This window comes from Leuciscus leuciscus (assembly GCF_965113295.1).
Source record: "Leuciscus leuciscus genome assembly, chromosome: 9".
NCBI classification, from domain to species: Eukaryota; Metazoa; Chordata; class Actinopteri; order Cypriniformes; family Leuciscidae; genus Leuciscus; species Leuciscus leuciscus.
Window position 1 is genome coordinate 4,230,659 of NC_138733.1, and position 17,923 is coordinate 4,248,581.

General features: G+C 37.2%; 1 protein-coding gene across 5 annotated transcripts in view; it reads right to left on the reverse strand.

Moving 5' to 3' along the window:
* The window catches only part of gria4a (glutamate receptor, ionotropic, AMPA 4a), a 137,328-nt gene that overhangs the window by 72,653 nt on the left and 46,752 nt on the right, over positions 1-17,923 (reverse strand). For all 5 annotated transcript variants that reach the window (XM_082179963.1, XM_082179962.1, XM_082179965.1 and 2 more), the window contains exons 3-4: positions 15,153-15,392; positions 5,562-5,746 (exon numbers count right to left, since the gene is read on the reverse strand). In XM_082179963.1, the coding sequence (XP_082036089.1) occupies positions 5,562-5,746; positions 15,153-15,392 (425 nt within the window). The remainder of the gene's footprint in view (positions 1-5,561; positions 5,747-15,152; positions 15,393-17,923) is intronic.

A 17,923-nucleotide genomic window follows, 5' to 3' on the forward strand; every position in this document is an offset into this window, starting at 1 on the left:
TTTTTTATATATATAGTTACTTTTTTGCTTCAAATCAAAGTCTGTAATGTAATGATTCTCCTCGTAACTAACTGGTTTGGTTCATGGCTTATAACGCTTTAATAAAGACTTTTTCAAAATCCCGGAGAAATGAATGGAGGAAATACTTCCGGAACCAGCGCTGCTGAAAGAGTGCACTCTATTTCTACTCTTCCCTTCAATCCAGTTAAAATTCCCATTCAACTTCTTTTTGTGTTGTGGCCAATTTGATTTCAAAATTACACTCGTGATTTTATAAGGAGCCATTTTCTTGTGCTTTCAGAAGTCCAGTATGGTGTATTCATGCTTGAGTTTTAGAAAAGTCTAGACTAGAGGAACAATTTGAAAAAGTAAAAAAAAAAATATATATATATATATATATTAAATGTGTATAATCAAAGTTAGATTAAAAATAAATATATGAATAAAAATGTGATTTAAAACAAATAATAATAGTTATTAATCTGTTAAATAGATTAAACCAGATAAAAAAATAACTAAACATTTTGATAAAATTGTACAAAAATAAACATTTGATTAAAATTTAAATAAATAATACATTTAACTGTACATTACTATGACTAAACAATTTTATACATTAAAAGTATATAATCAATAAGTTAGATTAGAATAAAAATTATTAAAATAACCATAATAGTTATAAATCTGTTAAATATTAAATCAGATTAAAAAAAATTCAACATATTGATCAAATAGAAAAAAAAATTGAATAAAATTAAATAAATAATAAATTTTACTGTGCATTACTATAATGACTAGAAAGAAATATTATAAAGTAACTTAATTTTAGATTTAAAATATTACTTCATTGTTTGGTTACATTTCCGGATGATCATATTTGGGAGTCCGTGGCATATAAAAGCTGGAAAAGCCCTGGTCTGGTGTGTAACCGGTGTCTGTGTGAGATGCCAGATCCAGGAACACGCTGGCAGGACTGGCAGCTCGTGTAGAGACAACATTCTGTTGATGTTGTACCTGACGATGTCCAACTGCGAGACGGGGTGTGTGTGTGTGTGTGTGTGTGTGAGGTTGTATTTGCCAAATCTACTGTCAGGCTGATAGATGGGCACCTTTCGAGGTCTTGCCCGAGGAACAGACGGACCGTGCAACAATCAAACACACCCTGCAATCTCAGAGTTCATAGATCAGACACACTGAGAGCTGAGCTGTGACTCCAACATCATTACCGCTGATACACATCACGCCACAGCGCTAATGTACACCAGCCATCATAAGGTTTTCAAAGAAGTCTCTTATGACCAGCAAGGCTGCCTTTTTTTCGATCAAAAAATACAGTAATATTGTTAAATTATTTCAGTTTGAAATAGCTGTGAATATATGGTGAACTGTAATTTATATGGAGGCACGATATATCGGCATCGACCGATATATGTTCATTTTTAATGTTATCGTTATCAGCCTGAAAATGTTGCCCATATATTGAAGCCGATAAATAATGTATTATTGATGGTGATCAAGATTTGAAAACGAGCCATTCGTTCATAAATACATAAGTCACACAAAATCAATCAAAACCCACAGCCAATCAGAACAGCGTGTGGGCGGAGTCTCGCGGCGAGTGCGTGGCACCAGAGAGTAATCTCGACGGCACTCGCAAGAAAATAGATAAGGAGCTACATAATCAAATTCACAAATATTACACCATTTAAACATTATTAAAAATACACAGGCTACTGAGTTACTAAAACAATCTTTGTCAAAGAATACACTTGTTTGTTCACAGTTTGAACGTTCTTGTTTCCATTTGTTTAATTTCAAGATCTGAGGAGAATTATCCACTTTTGCTTTTACAGCCACAAAGCTGGAGCACTAAATTATATTCAAAGTCACATTACACACTTTTAACATTAAATAAAGCACATAAACAGTACCTGAGATGATCATCGCCACACTTTGTGTTTGTTGTTCCAGCGCGACGTCGCAGAAAAATAGAAACCGTTTCTAAAATAGACTCGTCGCGTGTCGCCGTCGCGCCTGGTTAGGACACACACTCTGACTAACATGGAAAATAGCCTTTTATCACGCGTTGTATATGACCCTATATAGTAGGCTGCATATATAGAGCATTATTATTTGTGTGTTTGGGACATGGATTTTAATGGTGAGACTTTAGTTTTTTGTATTCAGCCTCTCAAAAATGATATAAAAAGTGTTATTATCAGTGTTGAAAACAATTGTGCTGCTTCATATTTTTGTGGAAACTGAGATACATTTTTTTTTTCAGGATTCTTTGATGAATAGAAAGTGCAAAAGTACGGAAGCGTATTGCATTCACTTGAGAAAAAAAAATCTACTCTGTTTTTCTGAATTAACGAGTTAATTATCTCAGAATTACTAGATAATTTTTCATAAAAAATTTTTTTTATTCTGTTTTTCTGAATTAACGAGTTAATTATCTCAGAATTACGAGATAATTTTTCATGAATAAAAAGTTTTTGCTCTGTTTTTCTGAATTAATGACTTAATTATCTCAGAATTATGAGATAACTTTTCATAATTTTTTTTTTTTTATTCTGTTTTTCTGAATTAACGAGTTAATTATCTCAGAATTACGAGATAATGTTTCATGAATAAAAGTTTTTGCTCTGTTTTTCTGAATTAATGACTTAATTATCTCAGAATTCTGAGATAATTAAGTCATTAATTCAGAAAAACAGAGCAATTTTTTTTAAATGAAAAGTTATCTCATAATTCTGAGATAATTAAGTCATTAATTCAGAAAAACAGAGCAAAAACTTTTTATTCATGAAAAATTATCTCGTAATTCTGAGATAATTAACTCGTTAATTCAGAAAAACAGAGCAAAAACTTTTTTTTCATGAAAAATTATCTCGTAATTCTGAGATAATTAACTCATTAATTCAGAAAAACAGAGTAGATATTTTTTTCTCAAGTGAATGCAATACGCTTCCGTACAAAAGAACAGAATTTATTTGAAATAGAATCTTTTGACGCGTTTTGCTTTTCCGACAAATAAACGTGAATTTCTCGTCCCAGGTCACACGGAGAACGAGTAAACATTGCTCATATACTACCGTACCGACCAGGGCTTGACATTAACACCCGCTAAATGTGTGTGTATTTCATCAGTGATGTGTAACACAGTCACTCCTCTGGACACTTTGGTGGGTTGAGTTTTATATATAATATACATTTTTCAATTGTAGTCTTTTTAAAATGGCATCTGAAATAATAAACTAAGTGCAAACTAGTGTTGTCAAAAATATAGATTTTTCTATACATATCGATACTGAAATATCTGAAGCTCTTCCGCAGGAAACATGATACCAGCTGCTCTTTCTCTCTCTCTCATCTCTCCGACAGCGAGTGACACACAAACCCGCCTCTCCTCACTCACTCCATTCATTTGCACTGGATGAGTATTGTTGGTGTTACAGGGCTTGAATTTCGGTGTGGGATTGCACGTATTGAGAATAATATTACTCATTAAGTGCAGCACATAAAGACACTATATTGGTGATATAAAACAGTATAACGGATCTGTGCGTCAGCTCTTAAAGTGACAGTAGCCTAATATACCGGCCGCCAAAGATGAGACAATATTAAAACTATCTATTTTGCAGTTTTTCCCCATGGAATTGATGTCAAAATGGTGGCCAGTGGAAATGCTGAGTGCCTGGTAACTTTGGAAAACCACTAGTTCACAGTGGCTGATGAGCAAACACGTGAATGCTAAGTCCTGCTACTGACATTTTAACAATACAAAGCGCGTTTAAAATGGGCGAAGTTGCTTTAACTTCAGCTCGGGTCGCTGTGATGTGTCAGTTTCAGGTTGTTTGGCAGCAGTCTTTTGCTCTCGTCTCTCTGTCTCTCCGTACATCGTGTTACTGTGAGTTTCACTGCACATGACAGGCAGAGTGTGTGAGGAACAGAGAGAACAGAGGAAATAACAAATCGCAGGCGAGAAGGAAAGCACTGATCGTTCGTCTCGCTCTGTGATCCCTCCAGCTCTCTGAGATTTTGTGTTTTTATGCCTTTCCTTTTAAAGGTGCTGTAAGCGATTTAGTATTCTGGAGTGCAACCCATAAACTGCTCCTGCTACCTGACAGATAGTACTGGAATAGGTTTTGTGTGTGTGTGTGTGTGTGTGTGTGTGTGTGTGTGTGTGTGTGTGTGTGGCTGTGACAGTCATAAGCTCTGCAAACAGCAACAGATGAGTGTGGGAGGCGGCCTGTGCTCTTATAGCCAATCAGAAAGGCTATCTGCCTGTCAATCATTGTGCACCTTTAGGTTTGTTGACATGACATTAGTTGAGAAGTCTGGTGTGAGTAAGCAAAACAACTCATATGTATGGTTTTTTTTTTATTGTCTAAATATTTAAAAATATTTAAAATATTTTTTGAAAAACATTTAAGAAATTGTAGCACAATTTCAATGTCATTTAGCAAAAAGTATAATATTATGTTTTAAAATATTTAACAATATTAGAAATATTTACATATTAATATTTACATTTTTACACGTCTAAATATAAAAAAATCTATAGAATGTTACATTTTACAAATTTCAAAATTATTTCAGAATCATCTAGCAAAATGGCTCAAAATGCTTACAACACTATCATTTTTTAAATGATAAATCTATGTTTTTTTAAATTTAAAAATATAAGAAATATTTAAATATTAATGTTTACATTTTTACACTATGATATTTTTTAAATATATTTTTAAATGTCTAAATATTTAAAAATGAAAAAATATTTTTTTTTTATTAAAGTTAAAAAAATTGAATAATTTCAATGTTATTTAGCAAAATGGCTCAAAGCACTTACAGTGCTATATATTTTTTGGAATTATAAAACTGTTTTTAAATATTAAAAAATATTAGAAATATTTATATTTATATTAGAAGTCAATATTTACACTTCACTTTATTTTTTAAATATATTTTTAAATGTGTATATTTAAGAATCTTACATTTTAAAAATATATTTATTGGAAAAATATTGGGAGTGCTTACACTAGATCTATATAGTAATTTTAATATACAATTATTTTAATTTAATCTATATAATTATTATTATTTTGAATCTAAATATTTAAATAAATATTTATGAAAAAATTTTTTTAATGCATTTTAAATATTTGTAGAATAATTTCAAAATCAATATGAAATGGCATTCGCAAATGATTTTATTCCGTATTGTGACATATTTCCGTGAAGATGAAAAAAATCCACATTATTGTAATGTAATGAAAATTTTAAATTAAATTAAAATATATAGATTAATAATGTAGGGGAACATTTAATTTTATCCATTGTGGGTAGTGAATAGTTTGATAGTGAATAAAGTGTCTTGGAGGTTTGGAGGAATCGAAAAATAAGTGATTACATTTTGGTGAAAGATTATAAAGACAGTTTTTTTAATAGGAATAACGTGCTCAGATGAATCATTGACATTATGACCGGGAGTGTGTGTACTATGAAGAAAGTAGATGGGGTAAACATTAATATTGTAAAGTTTGTGCTGTGGTCCTCGCCTGCTCTAGAAGGTTCTGGAGTCGCTCTGCCTCGAGGTCGATGACAAACTTCTTCTCCTGCCGCCGGTCCAGGTCTTCCAGAAGCCTCCGGTAACTCGCGTCGTTGAAGTTCTCCACACAGATGGCGCTGACCTGCCAACCGTTCTGACCCGCCTTCTCCATGATGGCCTGCAGGATCGCGTATCCTAGCAAGAACACCACAGAAACACTCATGTGCGTGTGTTCTAATGCCACAGTATATCTTTACATTAAAGGGCTGGTATAATGCCCTTTTCACACAATGTAAAATAAGTCTCTGATGTCCCCAGAGTGTGTATGTGAAGTTTTAGCTCAAAATACCCCACAGATATTTTTATATAGCATGTTAAAATTGTCACTTTTGAGGGTGAGCAAAAACACACCGTTTTAGTGTCTGTCCCTTTAAATGCAAATGAGCTGCTGCTGCCGGCACAGGGGGCGGAGCTTCAAGAGCTTGTGTCCTTTTACCTCACACACACACACACTGAAAATCTCAAAAACGTTTAGCTTTTTATGTTCAAACCGGAGTCAGACAATGATGGAGAGACTCAAGAAGTGATAACAAGACAACATTTCTGAATGGTTAGTTGATGAATTTATGTCGCTGATGTGTAGTTATCTTCTAGTCATTGATTAGCATATTCTGTCTTGATAATCTATAAATCGTGTTCCGGGGGCGGGGTTTATGTAAATTCTAGGGTTGGTGATGTCACTAACCAGGGAGGAATGTGGTGTAGTCTCTACCAGCCGTTTGTTGTAGTCCTTAAAAAGCGATTTCTTTAAAAGCAAATATCTCCCTTTGCTCTGAACTTTGAGCGTCGTAACTTTGCAGATGTTGTTTATGATCAAACAGCAACATTACACACTAACTACAGTTAGAAAAGTCAAATCATAATCAGCCGCCCCTTTAACATGCGTATAATGCATATATTCGTACATCTCAGTTATACACATTGAATGGAGCGCGGATAGACACGCTTGCTTACGTCTCCTGGAAATGTAGACTTTTAAGATTAACTCATTTCTCATCCGTTCTCTCCAAATTCTTCCAAGAGCAAATGATCGGATAATAGTTTTGTACACTTATTGTATGTCAACAGTTGGACAGTCTCATTTGAGCTTGTTTTGAATAAAAATGGGAGACAAAGTTGATACTTGAGAGATTTACACTACCGGTCAAAATAAAGTCTGGAATAATTAAGTTTTTTTTATATTTATTTGAAAGAAGACTCATCAAGACTGCATTTATTTGATAAAAAATACAGTAAATAAATGTTGAAATATTTTTACAATATAAAATAACTGTTTTGTATGTGATTATATAGTAAAGTGTAATTTATTCCTGTGAATTTTCAGCATCATTACTCCAGTCTTCAGTGTCACATGATCCTTCAGAAATCAGTATAATAATGATGATTTGATGCTCAAAAAACATTTATGATTATTATCAGTGTTGAAAACAGTTCATATTTCTGTGGAAACTGTGATACATTTTGTTTTCCTGGATTCTTTGATGAATAGAAAGTTCTAAAAGAACAGCATTTATTTGAAATAGAATCTTTTGTAACATTATAAATGTCTGACACTGACACTTTTGAATTCACCTTTCCAGACTGTGCGTGTGTGTATGTTTCTACAGGTGTGTGTGTGTGTGTGTGTGTGTGTGTGTGTGTGTGCGCGCGCTCTGGCTTCATCTCCAGTCCAAATGTCCCGTGTGTGTTCTGCCTCGGTGTGCCAGTTATGTCGGCCAAGAGCAACAGATGTCCTTTAAATTGGCCCTTAGTCGCACCACAGGACTTTGGACATCAGGACAAATGCAGCGTCTGAATGTGAGAGCAACAGATATAACACAAACCACAACACACACAGACAGACCACAGATGACCATGAGCTCTCTCTCTCACACACACACACACACACACACACACACACACACACAAACACAATAATAAGGAAATAGCACCAGCTGTCCTGTCAGTAAACACAGACTGCCAACAGAGACCTGGAGAATCCTCTGTACACAATCCTCAGTGTGTGTGTGTGTGTGTGTGTGTGTGTGTGTGTGTGTGTGTGTGTGTGTGTGTGTGTGTGTGTGTGTGTGTGTGTGTGTGTGTGTGTGGACAGAATGGACTCTCACTCCTCATGTCGTATGTGTGTCTGTACACAGTATGTGAATTTAGGATACACTTTATTTTAAGGTGTCATTGTTACAGTGTAATTATATATTTAAGTACTGAGTAATATTAATTTACTACATGTACTTACTATAGGGTTAGGGTAGGATTAGGGTTTGGTTGAGGGTTAGTTACATGTAATTACGCATAATTTACTGTTATTACTATGGTAAGTACATGTAACATATGTAACAAGGACACTGTAAAATAAAGTGTTACTTGAATTTATACTGGCACGCATAAGCAAATATCATTGATCATCTCCTAACAAGTCCACATATTAAGGTCTGGGTAGATTAGATGGTGAGCGAACAATCGGTTCTCATGATCAACATGTTGGATTCAGGAGAAATGGGCAGGAATAAAGATCTGAGAGACTTCAGCCCTGTTCACAGCTGGTGTTAAGATGCGTTTGGTTAATTGGATCACAAGTAGATGAGAGAGACACCTGGTGTTTTAATCTGTCACTTTTGTCCACATTCACCCACTTCTGTCCTGATTTCTTCGAGGGGAGGGTCTATTTTTCAGATCTTTCGATCTAATGGACGAAATAAGCTCACGTAATTTACATATGAGCACGACCGGAGACGACTGAGAAACACACTGAGAACATCAGCTTTAGTTTCTGCTCTGACACACACGAGATCAGCCGAACACTGTGAGTGTGTGTTAGACATCAGGAATGATGAGAGAACAGTGTGTTTGATTCGTTCTTCCTCTTCAAACCAAACTTGTGTCTCAAGTCGACAGTTTAAACCCCATCTGACTCGAGCTCTTCCCATAATGCTCACGCGTTAGGTCAGTAGACCGACAGAAGACGCTGTTCAGTGGCTGTTTGAACACATTCGGTCACATGAGCGTTTACACACTACCAAACATCCGGTCGAATGTGTTTTCGACTTCCTCTGGAAAGTGGACGAGCTCTAAACCTTTTAGACCCATTAACACCTGTATTTAGTGTCGTCCACTTGTGATCCGATCAATCAAAAAGCTTCTTAACCCTTTATGACCTGCCATTGAACATTTCCACCAGAGTATATCTTGAGCCCTATTCGGACAGGACTAGTTTAACATGGAGAGGAGGGGTAAAGTAATAATTACCAGAGCTTCTCTGTGATTTTAGTCCCGTCCGAATGTCTCATCTCAGTGATCATTACGGACAATGTCAGTAAAGATTACGCCGACTTTTGCCTTCAGTAAAAAGGTCTGGGAAAATGACCTCAGGTGATCCTGATCCCCCGCTGTTAATATGTGCGTAAATATTTCCTGTTTAAAAGTAGTTTTCTGCGTTTTTTCTAGTATGGAGACGCTTGAAAAAGCATCAGTTGCTGGAACGAGTCTGTGGCAAAACTCAAGTGTTTCACACACACCATCAGATCAGAGAGAAGATCGACAGCACTTGTTAGAGCCGAAACATCTTTTAGCGTTAGATAAGTGTCTATTACCAACACAATCCAATCTGAAGTTCATTAATACATCGTTCCACCGGACATAACTGTTATATATATATAAATATAGGTTGTATGTGTTTAATACACACACGAGTGTGACGGCGGTGTGTAAAGCGAGTTACTCTCCCACTTCTGCTGGTTTTACTGAGATCTCTTATCCCGTGCGAATTGGCCATTAATATTACAGACGTCCTGTGGTAAAGTTACATCACTCCATCTACCCTCGTAAAGTTAATCCTGTCCGAATAGGGCTAGTATTTGTACATGCTGTGCTGTCATTCTTTTGAGCATTTTCATATGGCATACATCAAAACAATCCTTACACCCCTAGCCTGGTTAAAACCAGACCATTCTCAGTAGTAACTGAGTTATGGTCTGGCAAAGCTTCATTAATAACTCATTTCCAAAGGGGCGTCACCAACGGACGTCGCTCAAATGCCTCTGGGCGCAATTGGATAGACCTAAAACCAATCAGAGCGATCGTCATCGTGTAAAGCTCACCCCAACGTTACTGATTGGTGCCGCGATTTCGAGGGATTAGAAATGGGCTTGAATGAGCTCTTTGCCAGACTACTTGCAGAGCAAATCTAAATTTGCCGGAAGTTGTCTGGGTTTTCCCAGGCTATTACACCCCCAATCTGAAGGCTATGCATGTAATTTTCAGTAGTAACTAGATATATAGCTCAAAAGTGCAATAAACAAAAAACTAAAATTTTCTACATATTTTATTAAAATTACATCTATGAGCCATCGGAAGACGTAACTATCAATCGCAGATCTATGTGTGCAAAGATGTGCAATGCATTTTAGTGTTTTTGTTGTAAACGCATATTACACAATCTGTGCAGACTCATTAGAGGGAGAAAACAACGCTTGGCTTGATCTGAACGTGTAACGTCTCTGGTTTTGTATACAAAAAGAATTATTGAGCTAGCCATTTGGTTTCAGTTTCTATCGGCTCTAAAACAGAGACACGGAGCGTCGGTCTTAAAGGGTTGATACCAGCTGTAAACAGGGCCTTTGACAAGGGCCAGACTGCGACTGGGTCAGAGTCTCTCGGAAACTCGAGGCTTGTGTTGCTCCCGGTCAGCAGTGCTGAGAGTTTACCAACAGTGTAAAGTCAGTGTTCATGAAGAAAAGGCAGTTGTGAGAAACTGGCCAAAGTGTCAAACCATTAGGCTCGCGCAGAACCAAGTGCTGGACTGCTGGTCAAACATGTCCATTCCAGATGGCCAGTTTCTCTGCTAAAGTGAGCATGCCAGAACCGATGGATTAAATCATTTAAAGACACAGAACAACTGTGTGTCTCAGAGCAACACATAGCAATGTTTGGTTCCTGAATGAATCAGCATTTTTGAGCGATCCATTCATAAATCCATTCCTGAATGAATCAACCATTTGAATGAATCAGATGGATGAATGACTCAATGATCTCTCAAGGTTTTAGTTTTATATTTAAAGCATTTTATTTAAAAACAAAATGTGTGTGTATATATATATGTGTGTGTGTGTGTGTGTGTGTGTGTGTGTGTGTGTGTGTGTGTGTGTGTGTGTGTGTGTGTGTGTGTGTGTGTGTGTTCAAAATATTATGTTTAAAACATTAGTCTCATAGCAGTATTTATAGCAGAACATGGTTCTCTCACCTTGGTTAACTTCAAATTCAAGGACTTTCAGGTCCAATACTCAAATTCAAGGACTTAATGTGGGGACACACTTCAAGTGAGAGCAAGGTTACATCGTAAGACACATTGTTACAGTTTTCATGTGTTAAACACAACTTCTTTTTGCATAAATATTTGGCCATATGTGACCCTGGACCACAAAACCAGTCACATGGAACAATTTTATGAAATTGAGATTTTACATCACATGAAAGCTGAATAAATAATCTCTCCATTGATGTGTGGTTTGTTATGATAGGACAATATTTGGTCGAGATACAACTATTGTAAATCTGGAATCTGAGGGAGCAAAAAAATCAAAACATTGAGAAAATCTTCTTTAAAGTTGTTCATTTATGTTGGCGATTGTGCAGCATTCACTCACACACATACATGTTTTATATATTTACAGTAGTAAATTGACTAAATATCTTCATGGAACATGATCTTTACTTAATATCCTCATGATTTTTGGCATAAAAGAAAAATCTATAATTTTGACCCATACAATGTATTGTTGACTATTGCCACAGATATACCCGTGTGACTCGAGACTGGTGACGTGATCCAGGGTCTCATAAGACAGAGATCTGATATTCTATTTGTCGTATTTCTGTTTTGCATAAAACTAAAGAATATTCAGTACATCCTACTGTATACTGTATTCTAAAATGATCTGGTATTAATTTTTGCATGAAACTATGAAACGTTGAGGCACCATCATAGTAGTTTAGTGCGCGCGTGAACTTAACGTAAATGCGCGTGACTAACGTAAATCAAGCAAGCTAGTAATGCACGTAACTAATGCTAGTGTGCATAGGCCACAAAGTGTTGGCAAAATAAAACATTAGTGGACCGGAGGGAATAATATGGAACTTTTTCTAGAAAACTTGCACAAAATAAATTCAAGCACTTTCAAGGATCCGTATTTTTGTATGTTTATTTTCCCGAACTTTCCGAACTTTCCGATTCACAAACTTTCAAGGATTTCAAGAACCCGTGGGAACCCTGGAGTAAATTCTGCTTTAGCTGCTTGCAGCTTCTGTGCCACTTCTGCAGTGTAAACATTGATTTTATTGATGATTTCATTTGTTAATAATATGTTTTTTAAAAATCTGACAAAAAAGATTATGCATTCATCTAATAAGGTTAGGAATAAATTATCTTTTAATGGTAGAAATGCCAATCAATTTAAGGTGGCAAAAGTTAATTTCTGTCACTGCTGTGAACTAACATGAGAAATATGAAAACTTGTCCACGACAGGCCTAAACAACCCGAGATATCAGCAAAAAAACACACATTTTACACACATTTAACAATATCCCATAAAATATTGAGATATCATTTTTTGTGAATATCGCACACCCAAAAGACATTTCTGCTAATGTCATTGCTGTTCCTGTATAAATGTAAAAGTGTCTTTTTAATAAGCTTTTCCTGTGTTAATCAAGCTACAAGACAAACCGTTGTTTGTTGTTTTACATCTGAAGTCTCAGTAGAGTTCTGGCCAAAAGGCTTTTAGAAAAATAAAAGAGTTTAATGAAAGAATTTTAGTGTTCATTTTTGTTTAGTTAAATCAGCTGAGAATCAAATGAACAGATTTCTTTTTTCCACAAGCATCCTGACTCCATTTCACCGCTGCCGCTGATGCTAACGTCTCTAGACAAGCCGGACGTTCCCCTGCGATTAACCGTTTCACATGTGTGCTAGCGAGCGATCCGAGGAGACGTTTTAGCGGACGGGGATATTTCCGCAATGCAGATCTGTGGACGGGAGGTGTGAGGTCAACGCTAGTGCCTCCGAGCCGGATGAACCGCAGGGAATCAACAAAAAAGACAAGCAAAATTGACTGGAAAAACATTATGCTGCGTCGCTCCTCAGATAAAGCAACTCGTATTGAACGACTAGGGGTCGAATTCAAGCCTCAGCGCTTATTAATCGAGAGAGGAGATGAAGAAAATGAAGATGAGGGAAGAAAGCGGATGTGAGTAGATCCATTAGCTTCTCTTTCTCGCCTCAGATCACGGATGACTGAATGACTCTGGCGTCGCTCTGGGCTCGAGGATGAGCAGTTAACGCTCCACTGACCTCCGCGCTGTGGAAGAACAGCAGGAGGGAGATCTCGGGCCTTCACTGGCCCAGCGCTGGGGCTTAAACTGGGCCGGAGAACAGCCAACTGCAGCCTGGCAAACCATATCAGGAAACTCTCCTTTTCTACAAGGCCTGACACACACACACACACACACACACAGACTGGACTAGCCTCGCTCCAGGACTCCCATGATTGCCAGACAAGAGAGTTAGACCGCAGATGTGCTGCAAATGTGTGCGCACTCTTAAAAATAAAGCTTCCAAAACATAGAAGAAGCATTTTCTGGCTCTTTAAGCCTTCAGAACCGGCTGTGTCGTCGCAGACACATGCAAGCTGTATTCATTTTACCTGAACTCTTCAACCGTTTGCACTATCAAAACCATTTAAATCGCCCCTGACAGTAGACTACATGCGCTTTTCGGCAATATACGGCTTATTACGGTAATTTCATGCTTTCCGTCTGCAAATGACAGCAGCTTTCTGGCAGAGCGGGAAGGAAGGATTTGAACAGAGAGATACGAAGCGCGGCAGGTTAAGAGTGTGTTGGATTGCATAAACTAATAAAAGAAACGAACAAACACATGGCGAAAGAAGTGTTAGACAGCAGAAGAGGGGATTGGGATGATTTTTAATGAAACTTGGGAAGCGGATGGCCGTTATCTTTCACGTATCTAAGCATGTAGTGTGTGCATGTGTATGTGTGCTTGCCGCCTATGAATGCGTGCATTTGTATGTGTGCGTGTATGAAAAAAAGTGTCCTAAATGAAAACTGTGCAACCCAATGTCACAAAAAAGACTTGTATATATGTATTATAGTTATTTTTCAACTTTAAAGTGTTAGTTTCTTTCGTTCATGATTTTTTCTGGGTTTTTTTTTTTTTCAAAATAAAAATCAGTCAATTTATTCTCGTTTTTTTTATTTTTGTCAATTTAAATTCTATTTACAAACTCACCACACATAATAATGGTCAATAACTGTAATTTGTTGAAAGCTAATCTTTTCCTGAAAAATATGACACCTTGCACATAGTTTTAGAATTGTACAGTCAAAAAATCTAAATATGTGAAAAACACCTATTTTAGCTTCAGGTTCTAAAGGGTTAAAGAGTGAACATTCTAAAAAGAACCTTCTGTGGAATGGAAGGTTCCGTGGATGTCTTCATGGAACCATCGACGCCAATAAAGAACCTTCATTTTTAAGTGTGTATTTGTGAAGGTATAATTGTGTAGATTTAAGCTTTATATTTATATTCATTTGTTTATATGTTTATCAGTCTTGTCTTTTATAGATTTATGTTTTCGATATGTACAGTAGCAATCTGGTGTTGATCCCAAAAATATCTAAAAGAAACATTTGACTAATTTATAGTCAATAAGTCATTGGTGATGAATCAGACTGACGCTCATTAAATCCTGATGTAACATCAAACAGTCCCTCCAGTTTTCCGCGATTCCACGATCGCTAAATACAACACAAAATCAACAAAATATTTTGCTATCCGGCATAATTCGCCGTTTTAGCTTTAAAATGACTTGGGTAACACTTTATTTTACAGTGTCCTTGTTACACATGTTACATGTAATTACTGTAGTAGTAACAGTAGTTACAGGCAACTAACCCTAAACCAAACCCTAATCCTATAGTAAGTACATGTAGTTAATTATTATTACTCAGTAATTAAATGTATAATTACACTGTAATATGGACACCTTAAAATAAAATGTAACCACACTTTAATTTACAGTCCTGTTTCCCATGTACATACTATGTACTTATTATAGTAGTTACAATAACTGTGTAATAACTACGTACTAACCCTGAACCTAACCTTCACCTATGTATCTTATAACACAAGTACTTTCTTAGGTAAGTGCACATACTTTAAAATAAATGTCAGATTTGAAATGTGTTCAAAATCGTAATATTTTTTCTCTTATTATTCAGCAGAAAAGAGAATTGAATCGCAGATTCACTGTTTCACAGCTTTTGATTGGCTGTTCACTACTGATGTCACACTTTCATATGCATGTGCTCCATAGTTATGCATAAACTCAGGATCAGAGAAAGTTGATTGGTTTGGTTTTGTGAACCCTGTAACCCTGAGTCTGTTCAACTACGGGCCCCTGATGAGTTCAGTGCTGTGACACAGAGCTTTGACATGTTTGATGAGTGTGTGTTTCTGACGCTCCTTACCTCTGTCGGTGTCGTACAGGAACACAAAGCGGCTCCAGTCGTAGTGGTCGAGAAGACTCATTAGCGCCCCCCGGATGGAGGGCCGAAGCTGTAGCACGAACTGAGTCTCGCCCTCGGCGGGGAAACTGGGCGTCACCAGAGAGATGTGCAACGCACTGCAGAACGACGTCAACGTGTGGACCGAGCGCTTGTCGTACAGGCCGAAGATCGCGAACACTCCTCGGGAATACTGCGAACAGACTGCGGAGAAAGAGAGGAGGACTGTAAGTGCACAGAGAACATCTCACACAGTCAACAACAAGAAGGAAAGACAAAGTATATACAGGGTTTGAAACTTTGAAAATTAAATTTTAAGTTACCAGCCATTCAGAGCCTCTACTAGCCAAAACAAAATGATCAGAAATAAACAAGATTAATAGTCACTTCTTAGATATAAATAATTGTTTAATTAAATCTGATTCTGAATCATTGAATGGCTTTCAGGTTTACTACAGCAACATCGTCGTTTCCAGATAAAATATAGAAATATGACAAAATTATTTGTGATTTCACTTATAAAACAGAATTTATTTCATTGTAATTTTCAAATATAGCTCACTCTATAAAGTGATCAAATAATACATTCCTGTGTTTTCAGGTAATGTTGAAAATGTATATTAGTCAGGCTACTAGTTTAGCTGTGGTATTAAATATTGTGGAATAGAGAATTGTGATTTTTCACTGGAATCTAAAACTTTGGTGTCAAAACTGCCTGAAAAAATGTTTCATGGCCAGTAAAAAATATTTTTTATAAGTCACCTGCAAAAAGTTAGTTTTAGGCTCTGTGTGTGTGTGTGTGTGTGTGTGTGTGTGTGTGTGTGTGTGTGTGTGTGTGTGTGTGTGTGTGTGTGTGTGTGTGTGTGTGTGTGTGTGTGTGTGTATATATATATGATTACACACACTATACATTACAATGTAGTTTTTGAATTACATTACATTGCATTATTGTTTAATATTCATTTAAAAATTGTCAAAATGGCAGAAATCATAAAGTAAGCTATCATCATGCAAAATATATTTTCTTCTTTTGATTCTGAGGTGAAACATGACTGTTCTTGACAGGTTTTGTAAGATTTAAGTTCAATAATAAACACATTTTACCACGTTTTTCTGAGAGAGAGTGAAAGAAAGAGACTTCAGTAGTCAGTTTTTCATTTTCAAAGGAGTCAAGCAAACACACACACACATTCACACACAGGCACTCACACACACGGTTCTTTGATGTAAGTTTAAAACGTTGCGTTTTCTATGAATGACATACTCTGGTTTTTCACTGCAGGATCAAACAGACTGTTCTTGCTCTCCTCTTTTATTTGTCACTCAGGTGTTTCTATCATAACAGTCTTTCTCAGAAACTCAATTTCGTCTCTCTAAAGAATTTGTCTGTGTGTTTGTAAAATATTGATAAAAAGATTAACATCAATGTGAAAAACATCCATCCCTCTGTTGGCATGATGGAATTATTGATGATGAAAAATAATATGAATTTCTCTATCATAATGTACTGTCTGATTCATCAACAGACCAATTAATGGAAGGACGAACCGTCTGTCCAGTTATTTATAGACTGAACGACACTCTCGACTCACAGGGGGAAAATATCAGTCACCATGGAGACACAGGCGACAGTTTGTAAAAGTGCTGTGATGATCAGGATGGACTGATTATGGAGGAAGAATAATATTTTATTAAAACAATGTTAACTGAAAAAACCCAAAGTCTTATTATACTATACTTACAATACTTGAGTGGAAAAGGTTGTTGCTGAAGTGGAGAAAGTTATTTTGATGAAACATTATGAATTTTAGTCGTTTTTATAAAAACTAAAACATGAAAGATTATTACTTTGAATAAAATAATATATATAATTTGTCACAACTGATGTGGTAGTTCTCAGAATGAACACGAGGAAGACTAAATTCTAACTTTCTTTGATAAACACGAAGATAATACATGGAGGAAGGCAGCGGGAACAATCACACAAACTACTCACATATAGACGAGAACCGACCATGAACTGACAGAAACGGGGTATAAATACACAGGGGAACTTAACGACAGACAGCTGAACGTAATTAGGAGGAGGACAAGGAGAGTCTGAAGGTGGAGACAGGAAGGGAGAGCAGAGAGGAACACCAAGGTGGAACTGGCGGAGGGAGGAGCCAATGCGAAGTCCTAAACGTCCTACAGGGCAGAGCCTGAGCATCGACCAATGGCAGTGGAGCGGGACGAGCTGGAGACCATGGCGAAGCCGTAAGGTTGACATCGCAGGCTTGGAGGGCCGAGGTGACATTATCGGCTCGAGACCGAGGTGGAGACGAGGACCTGGCAGAACGGGGCAACACCGGAGGGAGCAAGGACCACAGTGGAACCAGAGGGAAGGAGGATCCCGGTGAAGCTGAAGGGGTGGAGGGTTGAGGCACAGCCGAAGGCCCGGAAGTCCTCAGCAAAACCAGGGTGACGAGAGACCAAGGTGGAACTGGAGGGATGAGAGAGCTCAGTGGAGTCTTAGTGATGATGGACCACAGCGGAGCTGAGGGAGTGTAGAGCCAAGGCGGATCCAAAGGGCTGACAAGTCGAGGTGGAGAACTGGGCCTGGAGAACTGAAGTGTAGCCTGGGGATCAGTATCACAGATCCGAGCTGGTGTCGAAAGAGCCAGAGGTGGAGCCAACGAGCTGGCTGGAATCAGTAGCGAGTTGAGGAGCAATGAGACACCAGTCGGGTAGATACG